Source organism: Zeugodacus cucurbitae, chromosome 4 (genome assembly GCF_028554725.1).
Source record: "Zeugodacus cucurbitae isolate PBARC_wt_2022May chromosome 4, idZeuCucr1.2, whole genome shotgun sequence".
Taxonomy (NCBI): domain Eukaryota; kingdom Metazoa; phylum Arthropoda; class Insecta; order Diptera; family Tephritidae; genus Zeugodacus; species Zeugodacus cucurbitae.
In genome coordinates this window covers 5,972,926-5,997,695 of record NC_071669.1, presented here as the reverse complement: position 1 = coordinate 5,997,695, position 24,770 = coordinate 5,972,926, and the positions used below count along the sequence as shown (strand labels likewise).

General features: G+C 31.6%; 1 protein-coding gene across 13 annotated transcripts in view; it reads right to left on the bottom strand.

The window, feature by feature from the left end:
* Positions 1 to 24,770, bottom strand: part of LOC105221358 (CUGBP Elav-like family member 4) — an 867,302-nt gene that overhangs the window by 179,433 nt on the left and 663,099 nt on the right. For 6 of the 13 annotated variants that reach the window (XM_029045950.2, XM_054230385.1, XM_054230389.1 and 3 more), the window contains one exon: positions 2,211 to 2,345. The exons of 2 other annotated variants lie outside the window; for them this stretch is intronic. In XM_029045950.2, coding sequence (XP_028901783.1) covers positions 2,211 to 2,345 — 135 coding nt within the window. Of the gene's footprint in view, positions 1 to 2,210; positions 2,346 to 14,721; positions 14,761 to 15,866; positions 16,045 to 24,770 lie in introns of those variants that run through there. 5 more of the 13 variants (XM_054230386.1, XM_054230390.1, XM_054230394.1 and 2 more) reach the window with 4 other exon arrangements.

Genomic DNA, 24,770 nt, shown 5'->3' with positions numbered 1-24,770 from the left:
GTGTAAAAGGGGAGTCAAATAAAAAATACAATGACTATTATCATATGCAAAAGTTCAGTGTTGCAAGCAACAAAATTGAGAAAGAATAATACGGAAAAAAATACAATGATAACAAGCAAACAAAGCATATTAAATACTGTAAAGGGAAACAAAAAAAAAAAACTAGAAAATATAAAATATAAAATATAAAAGTATATGTGAGGAGGTTAAATATAGAAATAAAATATGCAAAAATGAGCAAAGTTAGAATACAACTTAAAATAATCACAGAGCAATGACGCATAACAAAAGCTGTATGCAAACACTGAGTAAACAACAACAACAGAAAAGTGGTGAAAAAAGCCATGAGAATACAACTAAAATGGAATAATTTTAAAAGTTTTGACATAATAAAATAAAATGTAACTGCTTTGCATGCACATTTGCACAGTTGCGCCCAAAAGCAGACTACAGCAAATGTTACAAACACACATACATATGAAAACGCCAGCACATTTAAATATTTAACTTTGGCATAACATTAAATAAAATTTTATGCCAACGCATGTAACACTATGCAACACAGTGTTGCATGCGTCTGTGTGTGTGTGTGTTGCACGCTCAGCGCTGCCACAAAGTAAATAGCGCTCAGCGAAAAGTCAACCATGCATGCCAAACAGTACGCCAGCTAGTCCGACGCGCAGCCATTCAGTCATTTAGCCCCTACAACACGCAATGAACCGTGTGACCAAGCGACTAATAGAACACAGTGTTGCATTTAATAGTCGTTGCTTTTGGTATGCGACACGGTGCTTTAATTGAACTGTTTACTTCATTTTTATAAATGTTAAGTTTCTGATATGTGTGTATCTGTGTGCGACACACTTGTTTGTGTTTACATTGATTGCTGCTGCTGCTGCTGCATATATACACGAATATATTGTAATTGTTATTGTTATGTTTGTGATTATTATTTGGTTCAATGCACCAGCTGCTGCACGTAGCGCAATTGTTTGCTATTGCCGGTTTGTTGTTGTTGTTGGCGGTTGCTGCTATTCGGTATTGCATATCAATGGCAACATCATTATCAGCGGCTCATGGTAGCAGCCATTTTGCCAGTATAGCATGTAACAACAACAAGTACAATTATCATAACTATTGGCGATTATAGCTGCGCGCTGATGTGGTTCATCTCTGTAGGTAGGTGTGTGTGTGTTGTGCAATAACCGTTGCATCGTAAACATTAACTAAAACTTCAGTGAGGCAACGAGCGCGAACTTTTTTATGTTTTTTTGTCTTTATTTAATGCTTGTGCTTTTTATTGCTTAAAAGTAAGGTTTGAACTTAAAAATTTAAATTATGGAAAGTGATTGGTTGGTCCATGAGGAATATAGAAAAGAGCAGTTGATAGTTATAATGGCAGTTTTGGGACTATAGAACATTAGCCGATTGGGTGTTAAAAAGTGAAACCTCCTAACAGTGAAAAATAATATTCATAAAGGTATATCAGTGAAAGCTCTCTCATATGAAAGTTATAAAAGGATATCAGTGAAAGCTCTTAGACATACAAATATCTAATATTCATACTTGTGAAAGCTTACTTCACAGTCTTAATGGGATATCCAATAGATTTGATCAAGAAAGATTACTAGTAAAATGAAACCTAATGAAAGCTAAAGTGAAATTCATAGTATAATAAAATTTCATGAACAGTAGGAAAAACGAAAACGGAGAAAATCAGAAACTCGAGTGTGAACGCTCAAATGATTGAAAGCTCAAAGAGGTAAAAGCTCTTAAAAGTGAAAGCTCGTAAAAGTGAAAGCTCAAAAAAGTGAAAGCTCAAAAAAGGGAAAGCCCGAAAAAGCAAGAGCTCATACTAAACTGAGATACACAAATGAGTTGCAGTAAAAGATTATCATAGTGGAAGCTCTAAAAGATGAAAGCTTCAGATCTTCATTATTTTTCACTTTTTCACTCCTAAGTCGTAAATTTAAATAATATATTAAAGAACATTTTTGATGATATTTATATAAAATTCATTTAGAAGTGAACATAAAAATGTTCAATTCCTAAACCATATAAGTAAATATACGTAGGTTTTTACAAGTTATTCTAGAAATACTTACTCAATTTAACTATAATTGATAGAAACTAACAAATTACAATTACACATACACATAGATCAAAAGAAATACAAGAAAATTACATTAAAAAAATGTGTGTGTACTCACCTTTGCTGGCGCCTTCCGGACCACGCAATATGGTGCACTCTTCTATGCTGCCAAAAGGGCTGAATATTTGTCTAACATCCTCTTCGGTTTGTTGTTTGCTTAGCATACCAACGAATAGTTTGCGATCTAAATGCTCTAAATATATTTACGATAGCCGACGTTACGCAGTTAAGTAAGTAGCGGTCCATACAAAAAGGCACAAATATACGTTGGATGGCGGGGAGAAGAGGGGTTGTTTTTGGGAGGAAAAGGTGGTTAAGGGATAACATTTTAATTTATTTAAATTTTTTTTTATATTTATTTTTATGTGGACGAGGTTGTTGGACGGTTTGGGGAAATTAAAGAAAAAAGAAAAAGAATGAAATACAAATTATGAGTATAAGGAGTTACAAAATATTTCAATATTAGCAAAATAAATATGGAATCAAGAGATTATGGGTATTATTGCAGTTGGAAAAAATATGCATATCAAGATAAAGGTGATTGAGTGGTTTGAATGTAAAGGAGTGGCATAAATATGCGGAGCAGGTTATACAAAAGAGAAAAAAATTATGGAATAGCAAACAGAAAATATATGTTCAAAAGGGATGATAGGTAAAATATTTTAAATTAAAGCAATTTCAATAAATTTACGCAGAATGAAGAATGTTTGTTCCCCATTAAGTTGACAATCAAGTTAAGAGTAAAAAATTATAGTTTCATGTATATAAAATGTAACAAATGCAACGATATAACGAAACGCAACGAATGCACATTGAAACGAGCGCCAAAGTACAAAACATTACAACATTGAAATATATTTGGAATATTTAAAATTTTATATTTTTTTTCGTATTTATTTGTAATAAGAAAACGTTACAACATTTATTTAAAAATAGTATTTGCATTAAAAGTTTATGGTTTGTCATTTGTTGTTGTTTAATAATTTGTTTCACATTTTTGAGTACATTTCGATTTTATGACGAAAACGAAACGAAACAAAAAATAGATTTTCAATTTAATTTTTTTCGAAATTTGCAATTTTGAATTTAAGTAGCGAGTTTCATGGTTGAATGTTAAAAATAGTCAAACAAATTAAAAAAAAAAAAAAAAAAAAAACAGAAAAAAGTACAGTTAGATGGGAAACGCGCATATGCGTGTGCGAATTTTTACGTTTTCGAATTATGAGCAAAATAAAAAATAAATTTTTAAATTAATATACGAATGTACGAAATGCCAGAGCAGAAAGCAGTAGAATGCAAAATAATTTTGTTTTGTTAGTTGAGCGAGAGGAAGTTTGTGGAAATTTGCATGTATGCAGCACGCAAGTAAAAATTTTACATTTTTGTTATTATTGTTTTTTTATTTTTTGTTGGTGGGGGGAAATTTTGATTTGACGTAAGGAAATTGTGCCAATTTTTGTACGATTTTCAGCATTATATTTTTAACGTTTTTTTTTTTTTAGTTTTTATGCAGTTGAGTTGGAGTTGGTAGAGCAAAAAAAGGAAGAAAAAGAAGAAAAGACAAAAATTGTAACTTTAGTAAAAATTTTGAATAAATGTTTATCTAAAAAGTTTGTTTGGTGCTTACAGTTTTTGTTATTCCATAAAACTTTGCTTTAATAGTTAATGTATGCTATTGTTTTAATAGAGAGGTTTTGGGGGTTTTTGTAAAAAATATTTTGACCTAAGTTGATTCAAAATGCCGTAGGGGGCATGGAACACATAAAACATGTAGTGAAATTTTAGAAAAATATTTATATTAATTTTTTACAACACTAGAGCCAAGTCCAAGGCGCCTAAAAGCGTATATAACAAATAATTTTTGAAGCATACCTTTAGGCGCAATGGTCATAAAGTAGACAATTTCTAAATTGAGATTCAATATTTTTAATAAAGACTGCAATTTATATGATTTTGTGACGACAAATTTCCAACAAATATGGAAATGATTATGTTAAAGTCTTGTATGAATGAATATATGTGACCTGGTCTACGAAAAGGGAGCTAACGTGCGAAAACTAGTTTTCTGGGAAACAGCTGTTAAAAATAAACAACTCGTTTCATCCATCCGAATCGACTAAAAAGTGAAAATTGATTTTTTGACACCTAAGCCCCCTTTCCGTAGACCAGGTCACATATGATTATTATATTGCGAGTACTCTTTTAGTTAGTATTTTTAAATATTTTTTTTAATTTCGAATATTTGAAAATGTAATATATTTCCAGTTATATTTCATATCTACTATCCTTGCAATCTTTTCGTTATATTTTTAATACTTTTTATTAACTCTTCACAGACCTTTTTGAATCAACTTAGTCTTTAGAGTTCTTAGCCAATGTTGTTACCTAAAAATTTTGTGTACTTTAAATATTTTTATAGTATTTTCTAAAAATAATAGTGTACTTACGAATATAATTTACGTATACTCAATAAAAATGCGACCACACATACATACGCACACGGATACAAAAAATTACAATACAAATACATTTATATAAAATTTCAATTCATTTCAATATTTTAGCATATTTTCAAAGTATATAGCCACTACTGATAAATCACACAATTTTTGATTAATTAATTGGTATATATATATGTATGCAAAAGTATGTACCTGATACCTGTGCTGCTTAATTTATCGGCACTAATAGGCTGCTGAGATTTTTAGTAAAATACATACATATATGACTAAAATAATATTTTTCTTTTAAAATTGTGTGTAATAGCACATCTGCTTTAAGCTATTACTCATATAAAATGACAGAATATTTCACACTAGTTACATGGTCCACTCATTTGGTTAAATGTGCATATTTTTTAGGTTTATAGAAACGAAATAAATGTAGCATACTTTTGAGAGTATGTAGGTTTAATAAATACAATATAAATCTGCAGAAATGCTTCTTCGAAAAATTCTTTGTTTATAGAAGCGAACGAAGTGTAGTATACTTTTGAGAGTATGTAAGAATAAAACAATATACAGAAAATATAAAAGTTTTGGTAGGACACTTTGACAGAATCATCGATTCAGCACAATTCTACCTATGTAGTATACCTTTAGGCGATTATCGCAATTTAAGTTTTAGCGTGCTTTATGACAATTTAAAGAAAATTTATTGCTACTTTTAAATATACAAATTCGAATAACTTAGTTTCTTATTTTACTAATTTCAAATTTTGGACAATAATCTATAATATTATCATAATCTCAATTTTTTTATTTATAACATAAGAGAGAATTAAATCGAAATTGTTATGATTCATGTGTGAGCTTAAATTCGATAAGGTTCAATCAAATCGCCAGCGGTTATGAAGATCTGCTTCGAATCGCACACTAACTTATCAATATAATAATCGAAGTGACTGTGCTATTGCTCAGCATATACATAGAAAATTGTATGAAATTTAATGAAAATAAATGTTGCTCAGCAACAAAAGCGCTGCTGGTGAATAGGGTAAGTATATATAAAAAAAATATACAGAGAACCAAAATAGGTCGATGGAGACAGATAATCATATAGAAGTTTTAATATGGAAGAGTTGACAGATATATATTTGAACACTGCTTCTTCTCAACTAAAGGTTATGATAGCTATTGTATAAAAATACTTTTAATTATGGAGAAGAAATTTCACTGAAAAGAACCGAGTAAAGCAACAACGGCAGAGGTAAAACTTGATAGCTGATACTAAAATCCATAAAAATATATGAAAACGTATACATTTTTGAGCTTCTTTTTGTATATACTGCACATGTGTAGAGTATAGGAAAGAACAACATGTGCCTCGCAGCCACGAATTTGTTATAAAATTAGTGCATAGATAGAACCAGTTACTACTAAAAGCAATTGCGAGGCATAATGAGCAACAAAAGGATGCTTTTCACATACATGTTTAGCCGCCAGCATTTAGTATGAAATTACCGTGATACAGCCGCAGGCACAGCATGCGAAAAAGTAACAAAAAACTGGGAAACAAAGACAAAGCAGCAACAGTGGCGCTGCTGCCAGCAATTGTTGCAAACTGCTTACCCATGACTAAACTTTTGCTGCGCTAACTTGCCAGCCAACTTTCGAGTTAAGTGTATGAACTCCACTTGCAAGGAAGTGCACATACTTGCTACTGCCTGATACTTAATATGGCCAAAGTTTTAACATTAAACTGGCTGATTGTCGGCACTAAATGTTTGTGTGTGTGCTGTTGAAAGAGCCATAGAAATGTGTGTGAGCGTTTTATATATATTTTTGAAGGACATATTGCTATAGTTAAGCTAATAATAGCCAGAGTACTTTTCATTTGCTTTTGGCCAGCTACAACACATAAATACACAGGCAAGTACATACAAGCACTTAAGAGTATCTACAAACACACAGCCTGCTCAGCAAATCCAACTCCAGTTCAGTGAGTAGACCATTGGGTCTCTTGAATATTTATACATATGTGGTGTAAAACTTACTGACAATAGCTTCATTGGCAACAGATGGCGCACCAAGGAGTAATTGCGCACAAAAGCAACACTCTGCGTGTATGTGTGTGTGGCAGGCAATCTTCCTTGGCCGCACGAAATTAAATGTAATAAAAGTAAAAATAAAAATAAAAATAAAATTATATGAAATTTGTGCAACGAAAGTGGTTATCTCACCACGCTGTTGTACAAATATTACTTGTAGTAAATGTGAGTGTTTGTCTATATAAAAATAAAAAAGTGCTTAAATGCTTATATGTTGCACCTGCTTGTTGCTAATTACAAATCTTGACACATTTGCTGCTAAATGAAGACCTGCACTATGGTCTAAGACAGCAAAAGCACTTTGAATTGCTTTAAAGATATTTTTCTGAATTTTGTAGCATAACCACAGGCGCTCTGGTGGCATGTAGTTAATTTTGAGTTGAATTCTTGCTGCGAGGCGTACTGTTATTGCTTATTTGATGCTAAATAACATTTAAAATTGTGTTATATAAACTGCAGTACAGTGGTGTGCAAAATAAGTGCGCTTAAGAGGCAAACATGTTGTCAATAATAAAAGATTTTCTAAGAATTTGATAAATTTCAGCATTTTGAGTTACAAATTACGAAATTTAAAAGATTTTTGATACTTGCTACAGTATAATCTAACATTTTTTTTATAAGAACTGTCATTATCCTTAATCATACTAAGCATTCAGTTAGCTCTAATCAGTCAGTCATTCTTTTAAAACATATCTTTTAAATTTTTATTTACATTTTTCTCTCTTTATAGCATCAAAAAAGCAAAAGCAAGGAAAGTCGTAAAATAATAAAGCCCATTAGGCGCATATATAGACAAGCTAAGTGGCTCTTTTAGTGCCACATGAGGCGCGCTAGTCGACCAATACATAGTCACTTTGTGGAATATGCAGCCGCCACGGCTTGATGGCTCTATGTTGAACTGGCTGAAAACTACAACAACACACACACAAATATAAACTCAGAGGAGCAAAAAATTTACTGACAAAATGCTGGCGAAAGTGTTGAAAATCAGCAAAAAGAATGTGACTTTCGTTTATATTCGCTATTTTGTCGTTGATGCCCGTGAGCAGCTGGCAAGTGGCAGTTGACTGTTAACTGCAAGCTGCTTGCTCACTTATGACACGTCATGCTGCTTGTGTATGTGTTAGCTAAAGGTTAAAATATTCACCGGCTTCTTTACAATTTCTATATTTCTGCTAAATTAAAGCCGCCTAGGCAATTATGCTGTGCAGCAGAGGCGGTCAGCAGCCTGTGCTAACAGTAGCATTTATTTATTTTGGTTTTTTTTTTCTATGCCTGCATGCCATTTTAATGCCTTAGAGGCAATTTTTGCTGTTGACTCTCGAAGGCATGTCAAAAAGTAGAAAGAGCTGGTAGCAAATATCAAGAAAAAAGTCATGTAAATGTGCTAAAGCGCACAGAAATTGCTAACCACACGAAAATGACCAGGTGCGCTGAAGCGCCTAGCGGTATGCTACACATAAACATGTTGGGCCGTTAACTAATTTCTCCTCCTCTTTATAATTTGTGTGTCTATGCCGCTGTTTGTGGCAGCAATTTTTCCATTGCTTATGACTTTTCTGTTGCTGTTTCAGCATTTTTTTCAAACTAAGGTACTTCTGCTGGCTATTTTATCTTTTTTTTTTGTTAAAAATGAGTTAACTGCAGACAGTTGCTAATTGTCTGGCGCAATTTTGACTTTACTTTTTTTGTGTGTGATTTTTTTTTCGTATGCAAAAAGGTATGTTAAGCGGCAAAAGCTTTCTTTGGACAACCTTACTAAAATGTCAGTTGTGTAATTGTATTTTAAATGCTGGTCTACTCGCACTCTTCCATATAGCAATCATTTGTTGTCTTTGCTTTAGCTGTCTGCTAAAAAGCTAATGGTTTTCGCTTTACTCATATGTAATTTCGTGCTGCCTTCTGGCCACTTTATGGTCTTTATGTCTGTAGATGGCTGTACACATTGACATGTAAATTGGCATTTAATAGCGGTACATGAGTATAGCAGGTGAAGTAAAAAATAATTTCAAATGTATTTTTAAATGAAAGCGTTAAAAATGAGTGCTATATAAAGGGCGTCTAAATGTTATTTTATAGGGTAGCTTTATGCTGTGAATTTTTTATTTGCTAAAAGCGCCGAAATGTATGCTTAAAAATGTCGCAGTTGCTTTAAAAAGTTCGAAGTTCGCTTAAAAATCAAAAATTCTTAAAAAAAATAATTTTTTTCGGGAGTTTTTTTTTCGTTTTTTTTTCGTTACCATTTTGTTGCGACAGATGGCACTGCAAACAAGTTTATGTTAATTTTGCCAGTTTTGTACTTATTTCTTTAATGCATGGTGTACATATAATTTTTTTGATGCAATATGAGATATTTCTGTAGAAAATTTACGCGATAGATGGTGCTACAGTCAAAGTATATTAAAAATCGTACATATGGCCAGATTTGCGTGGAGTAAACTATCAAGTTTTTTTCTGTACAGCAATATTAGTGTAAGGTTCGGAAAAAAGCTGACTTTGCAGTTGTCAAAATCTGTATTTTTATAAAAATATGTTAGCGATAGATGGCGCTACAGTCAAATTATAGTAAAAATATTATATATAGTCCGATTAGACTGGAGAAAACTATCAAGTTTGTTGCTTTAGAAAATTGTAATGCATATATTGAACAGTAGTGTACTTTCTAGTTGCTATAATCAGTTTTTTACAAAAATATGTTAAAAAATTAAATGTTGAGTTAAGCGTTTCTTAGCAAATAACTAATTGCTATCAAATACTTGCTTTTCACACAACTTCTTCCTTGAAAATGCACTTCGAAAGTTATCTAATAAATTCAAAATTAATTACATTCTTCAATTGTTTTATTACTGTCACTTGCCTGTCTTGCACAATCGCAATATCTCTCTGTGCGTAAACAAGTTTTATGCAAGAGAAATACAAACACTCAGTTCGTTTATTGCCATTAATTTTAATTTGCTTTTATAATTGCATGGTCAAAAAGTGAAATATTTTCACTTATAATTATAATGACAAGCATTGACATTAGCGTAATTGATTTTCGAAATGCACACGTACGCATACATAGCTGAATTTGCATGTTTAATGGCAGCGCGCACAACACAACTAATTGGAAAAACAGATTTCGACAGTAAAAACAAAATAAATGTCCAAAACATAAACAACACGAGAAAGGATATGAACGACCAGCAAATAGATAATTAGTGAGTGCGTCATATTTGGCTTGGAGGAAAATGAGTGAACAAAAACAAATCGAAAATTGATGGTGAACAATAGTTAGTGGGCCATTTTGTAAGTATGTTTGTTATGTATTTGTGTGAGTTGTGAAGCGAATGCACGATTAATTTTAGTAGTAAATTTTAGTGCAACGCACACACACACTCAAAGAAATAATGATCACTGTTATTTGACCAATATTTTCAAATTTCCATTATGCACATGATTATTAACATTTATAACACGCTGATTCATGTTTGTCTCTCTGTGTATGTGTGAATGCATAATTACTAATTGTTTGTTTTTACTGCTAATTGCTATTGCTTTTAATTGCTATTTTTATTAGTCATTTGTTTCTTTATATTCAACTGTAGTTGTTGTTGTTGTTTTCTTTGTTTTTGTTGTGTTCCTTGTTTTAGTTGTTGTTTGCGCTCACTCTACTAAATTTGATTGCCTTTCGGCCTTCAGCTAAAATGAGTTATGCTCTCAAACCCCATTTTTGTTTTGAAAGTCACTCGTTAATGACTGTCACAGCCTGAAAGTATGCTTGTAATTAAGCCGTTTTACTTGTTCTGCCATTACTGCTTAGTTTTAGGCGCATTTGCACGTAAGTAGTGTAGTTTTTGTTTGTTAATGTCGACTTGTAGCTGTCATTTCAGTTAACATATGAAAGTTGCTGTGCTTTTTGTGATATTTCTAAAACGATAATTGTAGTAATATGCTTAATGGAGTTATATAGGTCTGACTCAGTGTATAATTGCAGTTATTAAATTTTTATCAATCAAAAGTGCTAGAAACTACGCTAGAATAAGCTAAAAGGTGATTTTATGTCGGAATATTATTTTAACGAGCTCTGAGAGACACTAAATTGTAGTTTATAGAAATCCAATTCTACAAATATGACATATAGATGGCGCTAATAGAGTATACTAAGTTTTCATAAATAATCATTTTTATTTTCTACAATTCTTAACTGGTTAATGAAGCTCTTTAGGGGAGTAGTTTAATTCTAATTTGTAAATTTTATACTCGGAATATATAAATAAGAAATTAACCTGAAGAATTCATCATACCAGTCGTTAAAGTAGAGTATATTTGATTTTATTTTTTAAATTTTAGTATTGCTCATGTCACAAAAAGAGCAATGAAGTGATTGAGGATCACATAAAACTTGAGGCAAAGTTGGTTACTCCAAGAAGTTCACTGTCGCAGAAGAAAATATAATTTAATATATGGTTTAGCCGCAAGATGGCGCTGCTTTCAATTTAAAGTTGATATTTCCATTAAATAATGTAATATATAAAAATTTTTAAAGATACTTTTCGATAATTGTTTAGTTACACAAGGCTTTCGAATGCTTACAGAAATAATCCGTTATGAATTTATCTTCAACCTAATCTTAAACATTTACTAATCTACAGCTGCACAGTTTGCTACTTCAGACATATGTATCTTGTAAATATGTACACCCAATTCCTCCTCCAACGAAGCTCACACTTGCAACAAAATACTTGCATATCCACATTTCCACTGTAATTTCTCTGCTGTCAACAGCAAGACCAAGCATTTGCCACAACTGTGATTGAAAAGCAAAGACGCAGTTGAAGATGAAGATGAAGATCTAACCGCATACATAATACACACACAAATGAATGCAGTTATAACTGCACATAAATGAAGTTTTTGTGGCATAACTTTGTGTGTGTGCATATTCTCATTTAATATCTAATGCATTAGTAGTGGTGCCTGCTGGCGACATAAATGAAATTTTAATAACATGCACGCATGTTTCAGAAATTTGCGGTTGATTAATTGAAATGTGGTTAAAAGCTTGCGGTTAAAGTCAAGCGCAGGCACACCAAGTTGCATGCATATGCATATGTGTTGTACGAGAATAAGTGTGACAGCCTGTAAGTATGCAACTATAGCAGGCAATCAGTGTGGTGGTTAAGATTAAGTGCGTAGTTTTCTGGATTTTTTTTTAAATATATTACAGTAGTTAGGTAAGCTTTGAAATTAATTTGTAATTTCTGTAATTAAATGCTAGGCAATTTTGTGGAAACCGCAAGAACTTATGAGAAAAATGTATAGTTGAAGGTGTGGAATTAGTATAAAAGCAGGAATTTCAATTGAAATATATACGAAATTGAAAGTTCTTTAAAATAAATTGTTTAAAATAATAATATAAACTTCACCAGCTTACAAAATTTCTAAGCAAATATTTTGCCAGCGTTGCCATTTCGCTTTATTTTTAATTCTTTCACTTGCATTCTCAGCATTCCTTGTGTTTCCTGCAAATTCCTTAACAAAGTAAGCAGCTCAGTCGCATTTGTCCCCAAGCAATGTAGCAACACTTACTTAAGAGTCGGCACGCAACGAAGGCGTAGCGCTTTGTTCGGTCGTTTACTTAAACCCTTTTCAGCCATTTAGGCGTTTATTAGCTGAATACCAAGCCGCATGCCAAGTCTCTATAGAACTAGGCTGAATGCCAGGCACAACTGCATGCCACAGACGTCTTGCTACATCTCCTGTAGTATACTAATGCTAGTCTGTCACATTGCTAAGGGCGTAAGCGCACAGTCTGTACTTAACTCCTTTCAACATTTTGTGCAGTTAAATGAGCTGCCCTTTATCATTTGCGCGCTGCTTCTCCCGCTCTCTCTTTGTTTATGAGTGTTTCAGTGTGTGTCGGTGTCTGCGCGCCCCCAAAGGACCTTTGTAAGCAATTGTTTTGAAAGACAATTGTCAAAAAGTTGGCAGCCACCAGCGCGACAAACTTAAGGTTACCCACACCTTATGAGAAATTAAATAAATACGCACACAGACAGCAGCATACTTTTAGGAGTAAAGTGTAAATTCATGACTGTTGCTTGCCAGTTACTTTAAGGCAATGCTGAGTGACATTTGGAATTTCTTCAAATGAATGCGACAAATAAAATATATGATTTGTGATATTTCACAGCCACCACTTGCTAAGTCGGAAGCGGAATTCGGCGCCGCAATTACTTACGAGTTGTATAATAATAGCTATTACGCAGCAGATGCGCTGCAGTGCGGTGTCTAGAAAGTTGGTTTTCTATTTTACGTGTCATTGTAGTGCCGTCTTAGCACAATTTCTCGGCGTATATGCGCTGCTTTCTTCTAATCTGACCGCTGTTTAGCATACTTCAAGGCGCTTTTGCCATTTTGACGCACACAAAGCTTCTACTCATTTACTCGCGCGTCCTTTGGGTGTCTTTAGACGCTCGGAGCTGCTTAATTTTTGTAGGCTTGAGTTAAATAGAGTCAGCCGTACTTTTGGTCGCCGGAAGAGTGGCAGAAAAGTAATTCTTATCATTCCTTTGGTGTGTATAGTCTTCAGACGAGTGTAAAATTAGTTTATTAGTATTGTGCGCAAATTAGGCAGACTGACGGGCTGTCATTATTAATTTTAAGGGACGTGCTTGCAAGTTGAAAAAGGTATGAAAGGGAGATCACAATTCAGTAATGCTATTTGAAGCTTTTGTTTGAAAGGTCCTGGATGAAAATTAATAATTAGTGAGTAGGGAATTCTGAGTTATTTATGTAGATTGTGGAAAAAATTCTGTTATCTGAAATATGTTTGGAAAAACCTCAGAAATTTTTTCGAATATGTATATTAAAAAAATCATAAACCGCCTGAGAATTGGAAGCTAAAAACTGGTAATGAACGAAATGAACCATAAGTACATGATTCGTAAGTAAAATTTATAGATTTCATGCAAAAAATATAGGACTAAGTCCTAAGTAAGAAAATAAGGCCAGTCAATAATCCTTAAAATATTTTCAAAATTCGTTTTAAAGAAAATCTTGAAATTTTGTCTCAAATATTTAAGAAGTATCAAGCGAATTTTGTATAGTATATACTGCAACACTGTCACCAGTGATATCCCCAACACACATGCACCACAAACACGTGTAGCGACCTTTATGACCCAATGGATTACCGAAACCCCCAGGTGACAGTCAACTTTTACTATAGCCATAGTATAGCTGCTTTATGCTCATAATTGTTTGCTTTCTTCTCACTGTCTACCGCAGCGACCAAACGTTAAGCAAGTTTACTGCACTTTTATTATTATTTGTTTTCTGGATTTTTTACTTTACTTTCAAATATATTTTTATGCTTTTTAAAGATTTCCTCATCTCTGTTGGAGCTATAAAAGTGACATTGACGCGCATAAAAATGTAAAAAATGCCAATTGTAAAGAAGAGCTCAGCGTAAATGAGAATTTATATGGCAAGTGTTTGCGTGTGTGTTTAAGAGTTTCTGCGCTGAAGCGGGCGTAAATCTTCTGCTGGCAATGAGCAGCTCTTGGCATGTCAAATAAATTTAAGTTGTGACGCGTCAGGGATCAACGTAATTTTATTGGCTGGCAGACAGGTGAGTTGCACGAGGCCGCTGTTGGTTGTTGGTTGCTGGTTGTATATGTGTTTGATTGTGTGTGGGTGGCTTAGAAGTTGTAAAATTTAAAATAACGACATGCGCCGTATCTAAATGTGGTGCAAAATTTTGTAAGTAGCTGTTAGTTATGTATTTGATGTTGAGTATTTTTGAAGTACTTCCAATAATATGCCTCCCGATATATGCATACTTTTTATTACTGAGCTGATCTTCACATTTCGGGGAAATTTAATATAAAAGTTGGCGCCAATGTTGAAGACGGTGGTTTGTAGTAAGCATCTAAATCCTTATTTCTTGATAATAATATTTTAATTTTTTTTTCAAAATTTTAGTTGTCAAAATTTTTTGCATAATATTTTTTCTTAAACCGAATCATTTACTTACGATTATGAGATTTTATGAAAGCAAACTCATGAAACTTACCTGAAATTGAAAAGGAAATAGCAATTAGTATAAGGTTTTGAGGCGAAAAAGCCGGTATAATTTCTATGACTTATTGAAAACTTAATTTTTATTAAAAGAAATACTACATATTATATATAAATAATAAATATTGAAGAAATCTGATAATATAATACATTTATCGGCTCTTAAATTATTATTAAAAAAATTTGAATTTAATGATTAAATTGTTAAAAAATATATATAAATATATATATGCGATAAATGAAATAACAAAAACAGCAACAAATGAAAAAAACAAATTTCTACTTCAACCATAAAAAGTTGACTATTATTAGTTAGAAGATTTTACAGCCTTTTCACACAGCTAAATTAATTGTTTGAGAAACCAGTCTTTGCCCTTCACACTGCCGACTATTCGATAACCGATGAGTTCTTATTGAAGTTCGTAAGTTTCAACAACTATTTTTTACAAATACCGTCTTTGTCGCAGAGTTCCATTTCAAGTCGATTAAAATTCAATTAAAAATTAATGTAAATTTATATTTTGTATGGTAATTTGATCTTAATTAGCGTTTTAGTCGAGCAGAGGCCGGTAAATTGATCAATTTGCTCCTGTGTGAAAAGGCTATTAGGTATTTTAATATCACTTAATTCTGATTTTAGTCGCCTTTTACTATTAGAGATACTACTACAAGAATAACAACCACAAAATACTGAAGCCTGAAATAAAATCAGCGATTTTTCTAATACAAAACAGATTGAGTTCTAGTATATAAGAGGTGTTGGGATTTTTTTAATAATAGTTTACACTAGAAGTATACCTTTAGGCGCAATATTATTCAATAACAAATTATATTCAGAACTCAATAAATTTAAGGATTTTTTCTTGAGCTCAGAAAGATAAAATGTCTTTAAGCTTACATAAATCAGTGCCAAATATCTGTATAGATTGCTACTGTTGTACATTTAAGTATACAGAACATAAGGAAAAATTTAAATATATTTTTTTTTGAAAATAATTAAAATGTATAAATAGAGCTGTGACCATAGATAACATAAAATATATATTCAATATTATATCAAAATTTTTATTTTTATTTTTAATATTTTAACACTCAGCTTACTTTTATTTGAATAGAAACCTTGGTAACCGCGCTCTTTAGAGTCCAGTTGTTGGATTTTTTCTTTAAATGTTACTTGATAATAGTACTTATATTAATGGTAAATTAGTAGTGTTATATAATTTTGACTATTCTTTTAATTAATTGATAGTTTATCTATTTAATAAATTTGATTAATTATTTAAATATTATGATTTAATTTTTTTCCCTGTATTTTGGTTTAATAATATTTTATGTTTTTTATGGTTTAAGTAATTTTAAACTGCAGTGATTAATTTTTTTTACATTTTTTAAAACTAATGTAATATTTGCTTGTTAATTTAATAAATTTATTAACTATTATGCGCGTATTTAAAATATGTCTTTTCAACAATAGCGGACGTGAGATTTACAAATTTTGTGACTTTTATTTTTTTTATTTAAATTTTGAAATTGATTAGCTAGTAATATCAAGTGATTAAGTGTGTGTTATCACCAAGTTTTGAGCTACAATATAGGCACGCGTTTAAAACTACAAATTTCGCGTTGATTTTTTTTACAGCTAAATTATGATGTATAAGTAAATATATTAATTGAAACGTTTGATCACCACAAGTGTATAGGAAAAGCTAAGCAGTTGCAATTGGCGCTAGGAGTTTTGTGAATGCACAAATTTATTTTTGAATAAATTGTACTTTATTATAGAAGAGTTATAAGCAATAATTTTTAAATCTCTTCTTTTTAATTAAAATCACTCTAGCAATATTTTAATAATGGTTTACTTATGTATTTTGTTTATTTATTGTTTTAATAAATATTTAGTTTTCATAAACGCTGGACGTATGGTTTACACTTTTGTAATTTTTATTAATTAGTTTAAGATTTTTCTTAAATTCTCAACATTAGTTTTCGCACCAAAATGTCAATTTGTTGCACACAATATATCACTTTTCGTTACTACTGCACGCTCTACGTTCGTTTGCTGTGGTATTTACTGTGCCAGTGTTGCGCAGGCGCACTCAGCTGTAGCGTTAGCATTGCATGCATTGTTGTTGCATTGGGCATCCTGTGGTTTGTTGGTGGCTTTGCAGCAGTTGTTTAATTCAAAAGCTAGCGATTTGAAAATTGCATATCGAGTTGTTGTTGTTCATATACAAGAATGAAAAAGAAGAGAAAAGAAGAAGAAACAAATAATTTGTAAATATTATTGTTGTTGGATGTTGTTGTTGTTGTAATTGAAAATGTTTACGCACTAAACATTTGTTACGAATAACGATACAAAAACACGGCAACATGTTAACGTACGACTAACGAATAACGTGAAAGTAAACACATTAACGTTTAACGAGTAACGAGTAAAGAGTAGCGTTTAACAATTAACAAGTTACTGAAAATATTTTTGAACATTTTATTTTAAGATATTCTGAGAACACACACAACAATTATAAAAAGTAGTAATGTAATTTAAAAATTTGGGAGACAAATTTTTGAAGAAAGTTTTAAGAAAATTTTTTGATAGTTTAGAAACTTTTAAAATTTTTGGAAAATTTAAAATGTGTTGTGTTAAAAAGTTTATGGTGAAATTTTAAAAATTTTCGAAATTATTTTTTTATTTAATATGAATTTTACATTTTTGTATCAATATTAATTTTAAAATTTCATGTTTTTCGAAAATTTGTTTACATCAAAATTTAAATTTTAAAAATATTTTGGAAAAACCTTCAAATGTTTTTGGAAATTCCGGAAAATTGTACTTTTGATATTTTCAAAAATCTGAGTTTGGAAATAACTGAATTTTTTGTTGAATATATTTCGTGTTTTTACTTCCCTTATTAAATTCCTTTCAACTAAGTTTATTTTTTTCTTACGCACAACATCAAATAACAACAACATTCAATAACAATAAAATAAAACAAAAATTTAGAAAAAAATAATAAACCGTATTCGTTTCTTTTTTTAAATTTCAATTAACTTAAAAAAAAATTTAAAAATAATATTTTTATTTCGTGTTTTTATGTTTCTAATTTTTTTTATTTTGAAAAATAATATGCAATTTTTCAATATTAATTAATAATATTTTATATTGTATATATTTTTATAATATTAAATATATATAATTTTTAATTATCAGTTCTTTTAATGAATACAATCAAACCAGAACAACACTCATATAAATACATATATTTGGGTGGAGTTAGAAGCTAAGTGGGATAAAGCGATAAAAGCACAATAAATAAATATTTTAATATAATTTAAGTCTTAAGTACTTTACTAGTTTATAAATACAAATATATTTATAAATATATTTAAAGTATTTAATATATAGTGAAATGAGTTTACGGTTGTGAAATATATTTTTAAAACTTAATTTATACCAAAAGACAAGATCCCGATAATCAGCGTACAAAGTTTCTTCGTATGAACGCAGGCTTATGTTTTCGTATAGCCTTTTCACACAGCCAAATTAATTGATCAATTAAAATTTTAATTGAGAAACCAGTATTTGCCCTTCACACTGCCGGCTACTCAATAACCGATCATCTGTTATGCATTTTTGTTTTTACTTCTCATAAGAAGTTCGTAAGTTTTATCAGCAGATTGCTCGTGTAGCGTGAACAACAACTCGCAGACAAAGAACGTATATAGAATTACAAATACGGTCTTTGCGCAGAGTTGCATTTCATTTTCAAGTCGATTAAAATTCAATTTAAGTATAATTTAGATTTTTATTTTGTATGGTAAATCGATCTTAATCAGTTTTCGTTTTAATCGAGCAGAGGCCGGTTAATTGATCAATTAGCTCCAGTGTGAAAAGGCTATTAGGGACTTCAAACTCCAAACTTATATTTAATTGGATCTTTTAATATTTTTTTCTAGTTTTTAAAAATATTATTACAATTTTGTCTTAATTTTCAAAGCTTTATTCCGAAAACTTTAATTTTAGTGCGTTCTTCTACAGCGACAATAATTTAAAACAAATTAATAACCGAGTAAATATTTACCCTTTATTTTATATACCTTAATTGTTCACTCATACCTAATAAAACGCATTTCTTGAAAATACCTTTGCAATTGATTGAATCTCTTTGAACTTAGACGCGCTCCTGCATTACAGCTCAGTCACTTATGAAATTCCAATGCAATTACCGCTGTCTTTGTGAATTTCTGTCGATTTAGCGAAATTCATTGCCGCCAAATACCAGCGCGCATTACACAAGTCACACAAACAACAATTACAAAAGATATTTTGCTTTTGTTTTTGCTAATTTAATCAAAATATTTGTGTAGACATAGTTCTGAGTACGCGTAATTGATTGCGGACATTTTATACGAAATTATTGGAAATTAAAACAATGAAGTTAAAAGGTGCGAGTTGCTATTGTTGTATGGAGTTTCTAGCGGTGCAGCAAAATTTTTCAGTCTTGCAGAGTATTTGAAGAAGTGGTGGTGAAATCAATCAAGAAAAGCTAGACGTAGCACGCATTTCTGTTGTGGTTTCAGTGGAGTTGGGGTGGTTTCTTGGTTACTTTTGAAGGGTGTCAATTTGTAGTGATTTGGTGTACTGTTATGAGCTCTTGAGCTTTCATATTTCTTAGTTGTTATAAGAAGCGCTTAACTTTCAAGAAGTATTAATTAATTCTAATGTATATGAACTGCTCAACGAAATTCGAAAGCTTTCACGTTTATGAGAGAAGCTTTTTAGGAGCTTACATAAGCTTTTAGCGCTGAATGCTCTGGGTATTTCACGATAGCGTAAATTTAGATAAAAATTAGTCTTCAGAATAGTTTTGATATTGCTTTCACTTTTATGAGAAAAGCTTTCATGAGCTTTTCTCGCTGAAAACTCTGTACATTTTACGATAGCGTTTATTTAGATAAAAATGAAACCTCATGATTCTTTTTTAAAGTATATTTGTACTATCATATTCGTTATCATTTCAAATCTACCAGGAATAATATCAGGTAATTTTAACCAGCTCCGAGTTTCCAGCTTTTTCTTGATTCTGTTTCATACTTCATTCTTCGAGATTTTTAGTCTCTTTTAAAATACAAATCTAAGCTAACAAAGCCTCTGATACCCCACTAAATTCTTGTTAATTTTGTTCCTTTCATATTTTTTTCTCCACAATACTTCCAACTATCGACTATTTCAGTGCCGAATTAAAAACAAAACAGAGCAGAAAATTTGTGGTAAATTGCTGCAACATATGGAAGCAGAAGACAACTATTTTTTCCATTTACTTTTTGTTTTTATTTTTTATAAACAGTTGTTGTTTCTATTTTCCATTCCCAACCACCCAGCTCAAATGCCAAACTTGCAGCAATTCACCATTTTGATTGTGTTCTGCGGCGAGAGGCGTTGATGTGGCTGTTGTAAGTAACAATTGCGGCAACAGACGGCAACTTCAATGTTCCACATTGCTCTGCACTAGTTGCCAACTGATGTCTACACAAAACCGCAAGTTGAGCGGCGGCGGTAACAGCGAGCGCTATTAAACCAACAGACACATATGTTATTAGAATGTAGAGCTGCAGCGGAAGGCGCAAAGCAACTACAACAATATATTAAACAACAAATAACTAATGCTTGCAAAAGCAAGCGAGACATGTCAATAACGGAGACGTGGCAACACCGCAATTGGTGGCGTTGGTGCTGACATAGTCAACGTTGCTGTTGCTGCTGGGTGCGATGGCTGTTAGATGGTGTTTGTTGTTATTGTTCTTTATCGTAGTGGAGTGTGTGGAATGAGCGTGTGCTGGTCTTGGAGCTTCACAGCAGTAAAGTTCAATTAATTGCAAAATTCACACACACACACATGTTGGTGGAGACAGGAACTAGCTTGAAACCACGTAAGAGAAAGACAAGAGCGTGTATGAGTATCGATATACTATATATGCATATACTGCAAATTCATATGTCTGCCAGCAACTACTCAACAGTGTGTGTGCGCCGTTGTGTTAGCTGACTGTGTTGATTGATCGTATGTTGGGCTGCTCGCTGACAGCGTATTTGGTTTGATGTTTCTTTCATGCACTGACATTCTCTTCCCTATCCACATGTGGGTGTTAACCACACAAATTAAATTAAAATACTGGCGTATGTGGAATTATTGCTTAGATATACAATTTTTTTATGTGTATTGGTGTGGAAAGTTGGTATTAACAGCTAGTGTGAATCGATTTTTTATGATAGGAAAATTTAAAATGAGTTTATTACTATTTCTATTGCATATCTTAAGGCGCATATGAGTTTATTGTGGCATTAGACAATATTTAATTTATATTTAGTAGTTATGGTATAATTATTTGGGTGAAATCAAATTTAATTTATTTGAAATACATAGAAATTGTTAAATTTTGTTTAAGAAAAAAAAATATTATTTTTATTTTCAGCATATATTATTTTGATGATTTTTAAATAAATAAATTGAAATTTTTTTTATTACATATTATTTTCAGTATTTTTTCACAAGTATTTCGGGCATGATTTTTATGAATTAAAAAAATTATATATTTTTTATTGAAATAATAATTTTGAAGAAATTACTTTTTTCTTATTTTCTTAACATTTAAATTTATTTTTTATCTTTTTATTCTTATTTTTTAAATTTATTTTATTTTTTGTATATTTTTATAATTTAAAAAATATTTAATTTTATGTGCTATAATTACAGTTTTTAAGCATGATTGAATATGAAAAAAATATGTATTTGAAGAACTAGTGTTTTTATATATTTTTTACATTAAAATTAATTTTTTAACTTCTTATTTTATTTTTAAATTTAATTTTATTTTTATACACTTTTATAATTTAAAAAAATATTTATTTTATAATGTGATATAATTACACAAATAAATAAATAAAATTTCTGTTAGCTTTTTTTAACTCTTTTCAGCATTGTTTCATATTTTTTATGATTTTTATATAAATAAATTTAAAAAAATATTTTTTTTTCAATATTTATTATTTTCAGCATTTTTTCACAAGTACTTAGTGCATGATTTTTATAAATTAAAAAATTATATGTTTTTTTTTAAATAATAATTTTGAATAAATAATTTTTTCTTGTTTTCTTAACATTCAAAATTATTTTTTATCTTTTTATTTTTATATTTATTTTCTTTTTCATAAAAAATATTTATTTTTAAACAAATTTGATTTAGTAAACTTTTTTTTAGCTTTTTTTCATATTTTTTATGATTTTTATAAATTTTTTAAATCAAATTGTTTCATTTCAATTTTTGTTCCTGTTTTTCTCATTTAAAAAGAACTGTTTTGAGATTTTCTTGAATTAAATATGTTTACATTGCTTCTATATTATAAATATTAAATATAGAAAGTCTTACAGCAGCACAAAAAATATATAAAACAAGTAAGGAAGGGCTAAGTTCGGGTGTAACACATTTATACTCTCGCAATTTATTTATTTAACTTTATTTTATTATATAATACACAATTTGCCCCACATTTTCGTCATATATATTGTATAAAGTCCATTGAAAGTTGGAAACCATAATATTAGGTTAGAAGCACCGAGGTCCTCGTGTTCGATATATGGGGTCTTAAAAACCTATGGTCCGATTTCGGCGATTTTTAGAATGGGGCTGCCACACTATTAACATCATATTTGTGCAAAGTTCTGCACCGATATCTTCACTAGTGTTTGCTTTATATATTGTAAAGTAAACGATTCAGATCGTCTTCAAAGTTCTGGTATATAGGAAGTAGGCGTGGTTGTGAAGCGATTTGGCCTATTTTCACAACATATCATTGGGATGTAAGGAAACTATTACAAACCAAGTTTCATTGAAATCGGTCGAGTAGTTCCTGAGATATGGTTTTTGACCCATAAGTGGGCGACGCCACGCCCATTTTCCATTTTGTGAAAAAATCGGAGTGCAGCTTCGATCTGCCATTCCTTATGTGAAATTTAGTGTTTGTGACGCTTTTTGTTAGTGAGTTAACCCACTTTTAGTAATTTTCAACCTAACTTTTGTATGGGAGGTGGGCGTGGTTATTATCCGATTTCTTTCATTTTTGGACTGCAGTAGGAAATGGCTAAAAAAAACGACTGCAGAGAGTTTGGTTTATATATCTATATTATATCTATTGGTTTGCGAGATATGTACAAAAAATTTAGTAGAAGGCGGGGCCACGCCCACTTCCCCAAAAAAAATACATCCAAATATGCCCCTTCATAGTGCGATCCTTCATACCAAATTTTATTTCTATAGCTTTATTTATGGCTGAGTTATGGCACTTTATGTGTTTTCGGTTTTCGCCATTTTGTGGGCGTGGCAGTGGTCCGATTTTGCTCATTTTCGAAAGCAACCTTCCTATGGTGCCAAGAAATAAGTGTGCCAAGTTTCATCAAGATATCTTAATTTTTACTCAATTTACAGCTTGCACAGACGGACGGACGGGCGGACGGACGGACGGACGGACGGACAGACAGAAATTCGGATTTGAACTCCACTCTTCACCCTGATCACTTTGGTATATATAACCCTATATCTAACTCGTTTAGTTTTGTGTGTTACAAACAACCGTTATGTGAACAAAACTATAATACTCTCTTTAGCAACATTTGTTGCGAGAGTATAAATATAAATATATCTTTTGCAATATTCTTAAAGACAATGTAGTAAACCGTCAGCGAAAAACCAACTAAAAGTCATCTCGTGCAGTCACGTTTTGCTACGTAACGCTTTACGATTTTACGCTGCGCTATCGATGGCGAACGATATTGCACGGCATTACACAATGCAGCGCTCTAAATCAAGTCTCCTTTGTATGTATGAAAAATACACATAAAGGCATGTGCATACATATGCATTTGTTTCATATTATATAACACTATATATAGCATATATGTATATTGCCATAAATAGCACAAGTCCAGCGTAACGCTGCAGCATACTTTGTATGCCAGCGCCAAGTTAGAGTGCTAGTTGCCTTGTCGCCTGATTGCTAGCAACCAAAGTAATAGTATTGCAACGTGATCGCGTGTTCATTGCCCCAAGCACGTTGCCAATATGTTTGGGTAATTTTTTTCTATTTTTTTTTTTTATTTTTCCAGCGTTTCTTAATCCATCACTCCAACAAGAACAACAAACGCGCTGCAATTTTTGTTGGGCTGAGTCGCTATGGTACTCAACATTACACCCACCAGCAAGCGAACTAGCTTTACATTGCGCAATTTTCAATGTTGCTCAGCAGCCGCATGCCATTCAACTTTATGCTTATATCATCAACTAGCTGCAAGATTGAATTCGCGCAGCATTTTATATACATACATATTTATATGTATATATATGTATGTCTTCAGGTGTATATATTTACCTAACCACGATATCACCATTTGAATGCCCGCCAGCATCTTTGTTGTAACGGCGTTTTTGTTTCCGCTTCGATTGTGCAACATATGTTGCCATTTAGTGACGGCGGAGGTGAGTAGCGACAATGGAGGTGTGAGAAGCGTGCGGGGGAATGTGTTGAGGTGGAGAAATGTTTGTATAGTTGAAAAATTTATTTCGCCATCACGGCTGACGTCGAATCGAATTGAATTGATGTACAGGTATATGTATATATATGTGTGAGTATGAGTCAATTTTATACGCTCACATACAGTTAGTGGAATATAACAGTACTTACAGCAGTAAATGTGTGTTATTGTGCGCTATGTTTGCACACCTTTCGCTTTCAGCGCCTGTTGGTATGCAACGAACATTGTGCACATTGTGCTCGTTTGGTTTTGTGGTTACGAAACCAATTTATTTACCTATACGCAATGCCACACGCGTGAACGTACAAAGTGCCAGACATATTCATGGCCTTTAAAAAGCCATATAAAGTGTAGTATTAATTTTACTTAAGTTTTATTAACAAAATTTTCTTCGTGAAATATTTTGCATTTGGCATTTGGC